General features: G+C 43.5%; 1 protein-coding gene across 4 annotated transcripts in view; it reads right to left on the bottom strand.

The window, feature by feature from the left end:
* The window catches only part of EIF5B (eukaryotic translation initiation factor 5B), a 48375-nt gene that overhangs the window by 1703 nt on the left and 32950 nt on the right, over positions 1-13722 (bottom strand). For all 4 annotated transcript variants that reach the window (XM_036454059.2, XM_036454060.2, XM_036454057.1 and 1 more), the window contains 10 exons: positions 10588-10655; positions 9050-9191; positions 6410-6541; positions 5832-6014; positions 5542-5703; positions 4089-4220; positions 2529-2660; positions 2375-2451; positions 2116-2280; positions 833-971 (listed from right to left, as the gene is read on the bottom strand). In XM_036454059.2, coding sequence (XP_036309952.1) covers positions 833-971; positions 2116-2280; positions 2375-2451; positions 2529-2660; positions 4089-4220; positions 5542-5703; positions 5832-6014; positions 6410-6541; positions 9050-9191; positions 10588-10655 — 1332 coding nt within the window. The remainder of the gene's footprint in view (positions 1-832; positions 972-2115; positions 2281-2374; positions 2452-2528; positions 2661-4088; positions 4221-5541; positions 5704-5831; positions 6015-6409; positions 6542-9049; positions 9192-10587; positions 10656-13722) is intronic.

Here is a 13722-nt window from a genome sequence, read left to right as displayed (position 1 = left end):
CCTGGAACGGCGTCCTGCACTTGGGAGAAGGATGCTCCAGGGGCAAGTGGCTGCCACAGACCAAACTGGGTAACTTGGTGATCAAAGGTATTGCTAATGGATTACAACAGCAGAATTTACAAAACAAGACGGTGTATGGATCCTCAATGAAAAGGTCGGGGGGTGAGGGTTCTTTATAGAGCGGGGCGAGTGAAAGAATCACCATTTTGCAACAATTGATGTAATAGTAGACTTATGCCAATGGTGAAAGCTTCTGGGATAAAGGCTGAGGAACAGGAGATCACAGGGACTCAAAGTACCCACAGACCACCTAGTAGTTCATTACAGGGGAAAGTGTCTCTCATGGAGAGGCTGAGCTGGCAGCACACCTCCCCAGCAGTCAGTCACCGACAGTGAGACACCCTGTGTGAGATAGATGTGGCCCGTGGGCACCTGTTCACGCAGGATCCTCTCCTTAGTCCCAAAGCCAGACAAATCCAGGGAGAAAGGCCCTGGGAAGCAATGGTCTGTCTGGACTCTTCAGGCTGCCCCTAACGCAGACAAACACTGACTGCTAAAAGCAGTGCCACACGAAGGGATCCGGGACCAAGCCAGCAGGTCATGTTTAGGCAGTTGAAGTGAATGAGGACTGAAAATTGCAGTCTTCATAGCTGATGAACTGGTATCGGGTGCTAAAACCAAATTTGACTAAGGAATGCTGACATTTAGCAAGGCTGCAGTCTAAAGTACAGAAAGTGACACACTCGGTGTGGTATGAGTTGTGTCACCATTTCTGGACTCGCATTAATGCTTAACAGATAGCACATGCTGTGAGAGCACAGCTGGCACTTACGTTTTTGCTAGGGACACACATGGGGGTCCCTTGTTTCACCTGACCTGCTTCCACAGTCACGCCCATCACGATTGGGTCTCGGGAGTTGAAAATATACTGGGGGAGGATTTTCATCTTACAAGGAAATACTGCTATGTGCCTAAAAGAAAAGAAAAAAGGATTTTAAGTACAGAGTCATTTAAACTAAAAAGCAAGTTCAGGTGAACACGAGGCTCCCGCAGCTTTCTCAGGCCCCGCGGGCAGGTCAGTGCCGCCCGGGGGTGGGTGCTCAGTCCACAGCCATCTTGTGTGGTTTCCTCTTCACCCCTCCTCTGTCCATCAAGTGCTTCCAAGTCTCAGAGAAGCTGCCCCACAGGAGCATCTGGTGCCCAGACTGAAGGGCTTGAGCTACAGACGGTACTCAAGTCTTAGAACTTCATGGGACCTACTCAGGTGGCACGTGGCACATGTGGAGGCTGTTCTGGGGATCCACAGGCATCAAACCACATCCTCCTCTCTAGCATGCTCCCAAATCAGATGATCCAAAAGCAGTTTCCCTGCTCATGAAGCAAATGCTTCAAGTGCTTTCACAATTTAAGTCTTAAGCCTTGTGCCGTTAGGTTTCACCGTCTAAATCCTCCTCACAGTCTGAACTGAGAATATGCCCGATTGAGCCATCACTCTGAGGGTGACTGCTCTGAGCCTCTGTGGTGTCTGGCTTGGACTGATGGGCCCTCATCACTGACTCCAAAATCCACCCCGTGCACGGGGTCCCGCCGGCTCCTCTGACCTCTCCAAGGGTTTCTGTGTGGCCTCCGCCCAGCACTGTCCGCACTTGTGTCTGGGTGGCTGGATCATAGCCTAGGTCTCAGAGATGAGCTGCTCCTCCCTCATCCTGCTCTGTTTTGCTTTTTAGCACTTATCCCCGCTTTTCTTGTGCTCAGTGCTTGTCTCTCCTGAGCTCCCAGAGGGAGGGAGTGCCCCTCTCCACGTGCTGCAGGCCAGGCTTCGCTCCCTGGAATGCCTCCCTTGTTTCAGCTCCTAGTTCCCCATTCCCTGCAACCCCAGGAAGACAGACAGCCCCCCCGAAGGAGACCTCGGTCTGCCAAACTGAAAACAGAAACCAAACACAGGAAGGCTCCCGAGGATCTGTCCCCACACGGCGGGGGCCACGTGCGCCAGCGCTGCAGGTACAGCCTCCAGCGGACGCCACACTTCTGCTGTCCACACCCCTTGCTGCTGTTGAGCAATTTTCCAATAGTCAACTTCATCAAAGACCAAAGTAGGGAAAATCACCAACTTACTTAAATTCCTCTTGTTTCTGCTTCTTGTAGTCTTGTCTATATTTTGTAAAGGCATCAAATAAATGATAAATAATTTCTGCACTAAAAATTCTAACTCCTAAACTATCAGCCATTTCTTGTGCATCCCGTTCGATTCTCACATCAAAGGCCAAAATGACTGCATACCTGGAAGTCAGAGGAGAGACAGTGAGAAGGAGCGCACCCCAAGGGGCAGGCACAGAGATCGGGACGCAGCTCCCCCGGGAGGGCAGGTACTCACTGGGGGTCATGCTCCAGCATCACCGAGGCCTTCATCACGTCTTTTTTGTGGACGGGGCCGATGTTGATGCCTGCGTACTGGAGACAGGTGTCCGCACGTTACAGGACCAGGTGGCAGAGGCAGCCCACCACCCCAGCCCCGGACCGTTACTTACCGGCACTTCTGAGGTTCTCAGGAATTCCAGCAGAGCTTCCAAAGAGCCCAGTGTCGACGCCTGCACGTAGACTCCTTTTTCTTCTAATTTGATAGCATTTAGTGTCTGCTTTAACTCATGGATCAATTCATCCTGAAGAAATTGGAATTTACATGGCTGTACATACAACTCCAGCAGCAGCAGCCTAGACACAGCCTACTGTGTGTCTCTCTCATTAAGTATCCTTCTGAAAACAAAACCCCCAGGAGCTGGCACTGCAGAACCAGAGCAGGAGTGGAGGCTCTGGACCACATTCAAGCTGTGTCCCACTTTGCCTCCCCTCGCCTGAAATATGTTTAACCTCTGCTCAACTTGGCAAATATGCAGATGGTGAGAGGAATGCAATGACAATCTTAAAAGCTGAAAGTACGACACATAGGAATGTGTTTTCGGTGGCCCAGCGGTTCAGCTCAACTGTCTCAATTTTGAAGTTACCCTAATTTCACAGCCCTGTCCTCCGTCACTGCTGCTCTTAAGATTCTTTTTTTTATATATATATATTTTGATTTTTTACAGAGAGGAACAGAGAGGGATAGAGAGAAACATTGATGAGAAAGAATCATCGATCAGCTGCCTCTTGCACACCCCCCACCGGGGATGTACCCAACATGCCCTTGACCGGAATCGAACCTGGGACCTTTCAGTCGGCAGGCTGACACTCTATCCACTGAACCAAACCGGGTTCAGCTGAAGATGAGATTCTAAGGAAAGTCATGCTGATGCCAATTAGAAGCAGGTGTCCATGCCAACCCACCCTCTTCTCCCTGCCCTGAGGGGCCACTCCCTGCCCGGGGACTGGTGCAGCCTGAGGAGCCAGTGCTGGGCCCGGCTCACCAGACCAGCTGTGCTCAGGATAGTTGCATGAGCTGTGGTCACAATTCGCTTTTGTGAAACTGCTGGGCTCATGTGCCATCTGCTCCTACACAGGCACACAGGCTTTGAAAGACTCCCAGGACCTCGTCTATCCATATACTCGGGCAAATGAAATCAAACAACTTCTGGGTTTATTTTTTACTGAAGTAAAATATGTGCTTTAGAGTTGTAGGGCATTTAGCCAAAACCGGTTTGGCTCAATGGATAGAGCGTCGGCTTGGGGACTAAAAGGTCCTGGGTTCGATTCCGGTCAGGGGCATGTATCTTGGTTTCGGGCATATCCCCAGTAGGGGGTGTTCAAGAGGCAGCTGATGGATGATTCTCTCTCATCGATGTTTCTAACTCTTTATCTCTCTCCCTTCCTCTCTGTACAAAATCAATAAAATATATTAAAATAAATAAATAAAAGAACCCAATTCTTAAAAAAAAAAAAAAAAAAAAAGAATTGTAGGGCATTTAAATATTACTTATGCCAATTCATATGATTATACAAACTGAAGTAATTGGGGGAAGATTTTTTTAAACTGAAGTGTTTAAAAAGTGTCAGCTGTGTGCAAAGCGGCCATGACTAAGGCTTCACTCGCCACTCCTGGTGCGAATCCCTCTCCGCATGCCGGGTCGGGAGGCTCCGGAGGAAAACCCGCTTACTTTAAGGACCGGAATCTCATCCTCCTTGTGCGCCACCAGCAGGGGTAAGCCGGCCAGCGTCTTCTCCAGGTCTTTGCCGAGAATCTTCACGCCCTGAGCTGCCTCCACCTCTTTGTGCTTCTCATACTGGTTCTGCAGAGACCAAAGCCCATTACCACTGTCATCGGGAGAGTGCTCAGCACCAGGAGATGTAAGAGACAGTATTTTCATGATTTAGGGGTAAAGATTTCTTAAACTAGACACAAAAAGCAATACACAAAATAAAAGCTTGATAAAATCAATAGTAAAGTTAAGTAGTTCTGTTTCTCAAGGTGCCAGAGAAAAAAAAAAAGTTAGAGAATAGGACAAGATGAAGCACTACCTACCCACCAATCAGCTGACTACTAAACAATTCGGAAATCTGCTAAGGAGACAATGCCAGGGCACAGTAGGCATTTCACAAAGAAATCCAAATGGCTATAAACAAAATAGTGGCCACCATGTTTCAAGCAAACAAGTGCCACCTGAACAGCAAGAGCTACCCAGCCACTAGAATGGGAGACAGAAGAATCTGCATCGAGAGCTAGAAGCGTGAACAATGGGCACAGCTGGGAGTGCAACGGCACACTCACTGGACACTGCGGCCTTCCTGCTGAAGGTGGTGCGGAGCCCAAGCAATGAGCCCGCAGTTCACGCCTGTGCACACCCAGGAGAAACCTGGCAGCTGCCCCAGGAGACGACACACCCATGTTCACGAGTGTGGCGATGAACTGGAGAACTGGAGCCAGCCTGCGCTGTTATCACCAGGAGATCTAACTGACCATGAAGTCCTTGTGCAATGGCCCACATACACAGCAATGCACCACACGTACAGCAACACCCATAAATCTGTGTTTCTTGACTGAAAGCAGCAGGAAGCAAAGGAAAAAGGAGAAGGACATGATGTAGAAAAGCCCATCCCTTTTAGGGCACGTTCTCAGGTATGGAGCTGGCAGTCAGAGCAGCAAGGACACGCATCACTATGGTGACAATGAAGCACACGGGTCCCTCTGGGCCGAGGTTGCTGGGCCCGGGAGAGGACACAGGCTCCTGGGGTCAGCAGCGCTCTTCTCCTTGATCTGGTTGTCTGCTTCCTGAAATGTATTAAGCTGTTCGATGCCCCGTGTGTACTCTTCTGTATGAATGTCTTATTTAACCATAAAAGTGGTGATGAAAAACTTCTTAGCGGTGTGCATTACCGTTTTTATCAAGAGCTTAGTTGGCAAATAAGAAGATTCTTATTTGCCAATATGACTGGTCCCTCCTATATGAAGACCTCTGACATAAAGCGGGGTGTGTGTGTGTGTGTGTGTGTGTGCGCGCGCGCGCGCTTAAAAAGTAGTGAGCCAAGCAGCACCCCAAAATGAGGACGCGATCTCAGCCGTTTCCCAACTCGACAAGCCCCCAAAGGTCACTGCTGGCCTCCGAGGCTTACCTTCACCCGTAACTCCTTCATAGGTGGAGGCAACAAGAGGCCTCGGATCTGAGTTACGATGGGCCCTTCTACTCCAGGAACAATAATTGTATCTCCTTCCTTCAAACGGCCATTGATCAATATCACATCTATAGTGGTGCCCATTCCCGGGAGAGCCTTCACCTAAGAGACACGGTTGCAAAGAGGTATATGCTACAACGCGCCATGCTGATTAAATCTAACAGCAGTAAACATCCCCACCCAGGAACATACTATCAAAAAAAAGACAATCGCCTTACAGCTGACCTTACCTCCATCACCTGAGCACGCAGCTCCTCGCAGTGGGCTAGCCTCTTGCTCAGCATGGTCTGCGTCAACTCGACCAGAAGGCAGATGAGACTTCCCATTCCATCACCAGTGTGAGCAGAGGTAGGTACCAAGGACACAAAAGTGCGGGGATCTTTATTCTCATAAAACAAAGCCGCATTCAAACCCTAAAGACATGAAGCGCAAAATCACCCACAGGCCAAGCTGCGGGGGGCCTTCTCCAGAAGAGGAATGCTTTACCCCAACTAGAAGCCGACTGAGCAGATGGCTAATCCTGAAACCCATAAGGAACACTCAAGAAAAGGTCATGCATATCCTGAGGCATTCATTGTTTTAGAACAAGTTCCCAAGTTAACTCAGTTTTAAAATTTAAACATTAAAACTACCCAGAGATCTTTGAAATACGGACTTTCTGATTTACAAAGGAAAAGGAGTAAGGGGAAGAGTAAGTCACTTAGTTCCATGAAGGGGGAACAGAACCAGAGTCAGTGACAGACAAGGCAATGAAAGAAAACACTGCTCCACATGCAGCCTCTTCACACTGAATGGATAGCTTTCTTACCTGCTGTGCAAATTCCACTATAATAGCCTTGGCTCGCTCCTCAAATTCATCTTTTGTGTTCTTTTTCTGCTTCTTTAAAGTGGCCGCCACATCGGACTCAGGACTTTTTTTCCAATCATACAGCCTATCAATCTGTTAGAGTTTTTAATAGAAAACATTTTAAAAGGTTAATAAATGCTCCAGAAAATTCCTCATGTAAATTATATTTATCCAGAAGAGGGAATTACTCATATTTTATTTCACCAAAAGCTCCTGACAACCTGCTGAACTGCATCCCTCCTAAACTAGAGACCACTGAGACCCGAGAGGCGACCATTTGTTTGCTAAAATGAGATCCCAGAATGACCCAGCACGCCCCCACATGTTGGAATTCCAAAATGGTTTTGTATCAATAGCAGACAGGAACAAGGATCAATTACAGCAAATAGCATCACCAGGAAAATTATATACCAAAAAAATAAATAAAATAAAAAATACTACTAATTATTCTCATTCTCAGAAAATAGCCCATTTTAATTATTCTATTGCTCAAACTGGGATTTAATATGTTTAATAAAACCTATTTTCCCTCATTTTTTTAAAAAGTGATAAATGGGTACAGAGGCAAAACTGACTTAATAGTTTTTTTAAAGTAGTTGAGTCTAGGGAGATAATATAAAAAAGTAGGCCAACTGGAATGCCACTAAGGAGAAAAACCAGCAAGTGGAAATAGGCCCAGAAATGACAAAAAGTAAAATTAGCATACAAGGTCTGCTGGAAGCTACCCATTGTCTTCACTATCAGAAAAGTGTAAACAAGGAGCCCAGAATGCTTTGATCCGCAGGCCGCAGGCCGATGCTCTATCCACTGAGCCAAACTGGCCAGGCCAAGGAGGAAATACCTAACTGTATGAGGAGGCCATCATTACCTAGATATCAAAACCAGTCAGAAGCAGTACAAGAAAGTTACATACCAATGTCCTCATGAACACAAAACTCTGCAACAACAATGAGCAAATCAGCCCTGGCCGGTTTGACTTGGTGCCTGCGAACTGAAAGGTCCCAGGTTCAATTCCGGTCAAGGGCACGTGCCCAAGTGGAGGGCTCGATCCCCAGTGGGGGATGGGCAGGAGGCAGCCAATCCATGATTCCCATCATGGTTGTTTCTATCTGTCTCCCTCTTCCTTCCTCTCTGAAATCAATAGAAATGTTTTGTTTTGTTTTTTAAAGGCAAATCAAATCTAGCAATTTAGAAACAATATACCATGACCAAGCCCACTGATCCTGAGCAAGGGTTATTTCAATAATAACCTTGCTCAGCTTATTAGTCTGACATTTTAACAGTGCTGGAAAACCACCCACATACACCATACAGACCTTACAGCCTTCACAAAAAATCACCTCAGAATGGATCACAGACCTAAATGTAAAATACAGAAACTCCTACAGCACAGGAAAAAGCCCTGATGCCCCTGACTATGCTAATAACTGCTCCGATACGGCACCAAAGCAGAGGCCAGGAGAGAGAGAGGACAAGCCAATCTGGGATAAAATATCTGAAAAAATCTCTGATAAGAGACCTACCATCCAAAATACAAAGAGCTCTTAAAACTCAACAACAAAGAAAGCAAGGAATCCAATTTAAAAATAAGCCTACGAGCTTAACAAACACCCCACTGCAGCTTAAAATTTAACCCTTTGCACTCCGCTGAGAGGGGACATCGGAATCCTAGCATATCACTCGGATGTCCCCTCTCAGGGGACATTGCAGTTTATTAGTGATTACGGGGAATTGAGTTAATTCAACGCACGTTTCCGTCGTTAGCGTCGAGTAGCTGGTAGCCAATGTCCAGAATGGTTCGGAGTGCAAAGGGTTAAACAACTGGTACATCCCTTTGGGGAAAATGTGTCGTTCTCTCACAAAGCTGAACATACATATACCATATGACCCAGCAATTCTTGTGTACAAATGTTCACAGCTGCTTCATTAATAAATAATCTAAAATAGAACTAATCCAAATGACCTTCAATGGGAAAATAAAGTGTGGTATTATTCAGATAATAAAATGTTACTCAGAAATAAAAAGGAACAACCTATGAGATATGCAACAATATGGATAATTCTATAATAACATAATGAAAAATGCCAGACTGAAGAGATTACACAAAATTCCTTTAACATGAATTTCTAGAACAGGTAGATGAGTCTACAGTGGCAGATCAATCTCTGCTGGGGTTGAAGGAGGGGCAGGCTGACTGTAGAACATGAGGGAACATTCTGGGAATATGGAAATGGTGGTTATGCGTGTGCGTGTGCGTGTTTGTATAAATTTGTCATTCATTTTGAACTTACCATGAGGAGATTATTACATGAAAGTTATATTAAAATAAAAGAAGCATTTTTAAAATATCTATTTATTGATTTCAGAGAGGATGGGAGAAGGAGAGAGAGATAGAAACATCAATGATGAGAGGGAATCATTGATTGGCTGCCTCCTGCACGCCCCCCACTGAGAATCGAGCCTGCAACCCGGGCATGTGCCCTTGACCGAATCTGAACCCAGGACATTTCAGTCCACAGGCCGATGCTCTATCCACTGAGCAAAATCAGCTAAGGCAGAAGCATAATTTTACAATTTAATTTTTCAGAAGCAGAGCTTACCTTATTGAGTGCAACAATGAAGGGACATTTTTTAGATTTCAGAAGGTTAATAGATTCAATTGTCTGGGGCTCCAAACCATGCATGATATCAACAACTAAAATGGCAATGTCACAAAGAGAGCTGCCTCTGTTTCTCAGATTACTGTTGAAAAGAAGGAAAAAGATGTGTAGATAGAAATCTTAAAATTTTACTTAAAGAAACTTAAAATTTTAATTTCTTTGTAATACCAAAACAAAACAAAATGAAGTACATGCATTAAATTCAAGTGCCATTCATTAGCCCTTCTCTTTCCAAACGTCTGACACCAGCTGGAATGAGTTACTGTATTTTTCGGACCATAAGACGCTCTTTTTTCCCCCCAGAAGTGGGGGGAAAAAGTCCCTGCGTCTTATGGTCCAAATATAGCCTACACATATACTTTAAAAAAAAAGTTTTTTTACTTGCCTGGCTCTGTGTGGTCTCTGTGTGCTTGCCCGGCTCTAAAATGGTTCTATATGCTGCTGTTTACTTTACAGGGTTGATTACATGTGTTTATGACTTTGATGTTGGGTTTTAATGCACATAAAATATTTTAGGACACTATTTGTTTCAGAATCTTTTCTTCTTCATTTCCCTTCTCTAAAAACTGGTGCGTCTTATGGTCCGGAGCGTCTTATGGTCCGAAAAATACGGTAGTTCCCAAAGTAACTCCAATATTTCTGCCAATTTTACTGATGGGTTTTTTGGGGTTTTTTTTGCGCTAAGGAATATGGCCAAGAGGCTACAAGCTAAAATTCCACCTGCAACGGGTCTCACAGGAGATAGACCAGGAATGTATTAGGACTTGTTCTTCCGAGTAGAAAAGGCTTCTCTCTAAAAATAACGAGTATGTGTCCCTGGCCAGTTTGCTCCATGGTTACAGTATCAGCTCTTTGACCAAAGGTTCTCCGTTTCAATTCTAGGTCAAGGGCATGTAACTCGGTCACAGGTTCCCCAGCCCCATAGGGGTGAATGCTGGAGGCAACCAATCGATGGGTATCTCTTAGCAACCCCCCTACCCACTTTTCCTTCCTCCCTTTTACTGTTTCTAGAAATCAATGGAAAAATTGTCCTTGCATGAAGATTAAAAAAAAAAAAAAGTATCCAAATAAAATCAGTGCAGGCCAAAACCGGTTTGGCTGTAATAGAGCGTCGGCATGCGGACTGAAAGGTCCCAGGTCCAATTCCGGTCAGGGACATGTATCTTGGTCGCAGGCACATCGTCGGTGGGCGTGTGCAGGAGGCAGCTAATTGATATTTCTCTCTCATTGATGTTTCTAGCTCTCTGTCCCTCTCCCTTTCTCTCTGTAAAAAATAAAAAAAATATATTTAAAAAAAATCAGTGCAGCACAGAGGAGGATTGGTAGTTATCAGATAAGTAGCTAGGGATCTGTAGTAGAAACCACAAATCTCAAAATACTACTCAAGGATTTGGGATGAGTGAGACTTCACTGACTCAACTTTCAGACTCAAAGTTTCCAGCAGTTTGCTTGATGACAAAGACTCAATGTGCTCTTACCTGAAGGACTCATGCCCAGGGGTATCAATAATCAGCATTCCTGGAATCCGTAGGTTCTCTCGGTCAAACTAGAAAAGATGGGGAAGATGGAGAGCTTAGGGAAACCAAAACAATAAGTGTATTTACAAAAATTAGTTTGCCGTGAAAACCTGAAACTATCACCACTTCCTTTTCTAAATAATCTATAATATTTTGAAAACAGTGAGTCAACCAGCAAAGCCTAACAGTTAATATTTTCAATAGTATCAAAAGGAGTTTTGTAGAAAGAAACAGAAAAAGTGAATATTCCCCTCCTGGCTGGTGTTCTCAGTGGTTAGAGCATCATCCCATACACGAAAAGGTGGCACACATTGCAGGTTCAATTCCCCTTCAGGTTATGTGTGGGAGCCAACTGATAGATATTTCTCAGATAAATGTTTCTCCTCTCCCTTCCTCCCTTCCTCCCTTTCTTTCTTTCTTTCTTTCTTTCTTTCTTTCTTTCTTTCTTTCTTTCTTTCTTCCTTTCTTCCTTTCTTTCTTTCTTTCCTTCTTATTAAATATATTTTATTGATTTCTTACAGAGAGGAAGGGAGAGGGACAGAGAGCCAGAAACGTCGATGAGGGAGAAACATCGACCAGCTGCCTCTTGCACACACCCTCCTGGGGATGTGCCTGCAACCAAGGTACATGCCCTTGACCAGAATCGAACCTGGGACCTTTCAGTCCGCAGACCGATGGCTCTACCACTGAACCAAACCCGCTCTACCACTGAGCCAAACCGGTTTCGGCCCTTCCTCCCTTTCTAAAAGATCAATGAAAAAAATATCCTCAGGTGAGGATTAACAAACAAACAAACAAACAAATAAAAACAAAAAAAAGGAAAACATGCCTTTTGTTAATATTCTCTGAACAGAGTAAAAGCAATAAATGACAGAATGATCATCTGAGGGTGATTATAAAAAGCTGACACGTAAAACGAAGTTCTCAAAGTCTGGAAAATATCTCTGGTCCAATTTTATAGCAATTCTAAACTCTGGAAAATATCCCAAGTATGTGTTAAAGACAATGCACCACGTCAATCTAAAATAGTAGAGTGTAAATGAAGGGACGCATTACAAGGGCCTGAGGGACATTCTCTTAAGCCATTACGTAGCACTGATCAATAAATCTCTCACACAAAACAGTTTTTACTTTATCTATACTTTTTGGCAATCTTCAAATTATTTTTTCACAAAATCTTATCTCCTGACCTAGTTTAAAAGAATCAAATGTAAAAAAAATTTCAAATTTACATCCTGAATCAACATTCACTGAGCACCATAATCACTTCCACTTCAGCATCGGGAATACAAACATTTATAACTACCAAATGAACATCCGGAGAACTTTAATACAGGCCTACTAAAAGTCATGCTCTTCAACTATGTTCCAATATAACATCAGATTTTGTTGTATTGAAAATCAGCAAGCTGGACAAGACACCTTAATGAGCCAATTAGTTAAAAGTCATCTTTATTGCAATCAGGTTCAGAGCAGATTACCTCTGTCAAATTCTGAACACCCAAAGGAGGAAGCATTCTCTTTTTGTATCTTTTCAGGTCCTTGAGTAAGTTATTTTTACAGACAATTTGTAACCTTGAGTATATATCATATCTAACAAACACCTGTCATATCTATACAGACAACTTGTAACCTTGAGTACATATCATATCTATACAGACACCTGGCATTAGTATCAGCATATCAGCCCCTAAAGTTTTATCTTTTCTATAATATTATTAAAACTAAAAAACAAAGTTTTATTTTACAGAATAAGAGACTGTCTAAAAATAACAAAGTTGACTTACAGAGCAAGGGACTATCTAAAAATAGCAGAGAATTGCAAACAACAGTTTCCAGCAGCAGTTTTTCCAGAGAAGGGATCACCATATGCTTCAAGTTCAAGTCCTGGAAACTGCTGGAATAAGCTGTTAAGTGTATTTTGAAAACTGGTGGAATAAATTCCCCAATGACATAGAAATATCAGGTAAAATATAACAAAAGTAAATTACAAATTTGAAAAACTATAATTCAAAAAAAACTGTCCTAAAGACTTTAAAGTGCATACTGAAATGAAAGATGCCACAACTGGAAAACTGACCCAGAAGCAACATCAAAATGAAAAGTCATAATCAAAATGAAAAAAGATCTTATAAGAAGATGAAAACCAGCTTGTGATCAAACCTGAAGGGCAACATTTTATGAGAGAAGAAACTGGAGTAACTTAAGATACTTAAGGAAAGAAAATGTGAGCCAAGCATTTTGTATGTAGCCAAGTGATGGCCACAAAGTAACTCTTCAATATTCAAAAAACTCAAAGAATATTATTGCCATTATTTCTTCCTTAGGAATCTGAGGAAAAAACATGCTTCATAAAACACAAGCACACAAAACAAACACTGGAGAGACCGACTACACACTAAACTAAGACTAATTAAGAGACAAAGGGAGATGATCCTGAAATGTAATAATATATACTGTGTGTCAGTTATTTATTGCTTCTCAGTTCTACATTTACCATTTGACATGCTCAGTGACAATGGAACTGGGGAATTATTTGCAAGGTGCAGTTGCAGGTCCAGACAGAATTATATGTAGGAAAAGTCAGGAACATTATGCTACACCAGACTGCCTGGATGCAACAAAAGACCAATATGACCACCAGAATTGTATCAAAGACACTCAGGAGCCAACCACAGGGCAACGATGGAACCATCTCAGCAAGATATAACTGAAATGGATTAAAACACAGTAAATAAGTTTAAATCCAAGAGTTTATAACATAAAACCAAGCCAAAATGGTCACTATTCTGAAAGCTGGTAAAGTATAAGATGCTTATTTTGCCTTTCCTATACATAGTAACGGAGCAGTAGAGTAAGTAGAGTTTCTCTACAAGTAATCCAATAAGGATGGGTGGAAGGGACTGGAATATCAACATCATGCATCCACTCACACAATAAAGGTTAGAGGGCAGAAAGAAGACTTTGACTAGAGTGCTTCCGAGGGAACTGGCAAAACTCCGTTCTCCTAACATCGCTGACACAAAGGGTGTCTGCACTAAATCATGATTCATTACGCTTTGCATTAATCTTGTGTGATCTTCTTTATTGTGTTAT

Source organism: Pipistrellus kuhlii, unplaced genomic scaffold (genome assembly GCF_014108245.1).
Source record: "Pipistrellus kuhlii isolate mPipKuh1 unplaced genomic scaffold, mPipKuh1.p scaffold_m20_p_27, whole genome shotgun sequence".
NCBI lineage: Eukaryota > Metazoa > Chordata > Mammalia > Chiroptera > Vespertilionidae > Pipistrellus > Pipistrellus kuhlii.
The sequence above is the reverse complement of the archived record's forward strand: the minus strand, read 5'-3'. Positions and strand labels throughout refer to the sequence as shown.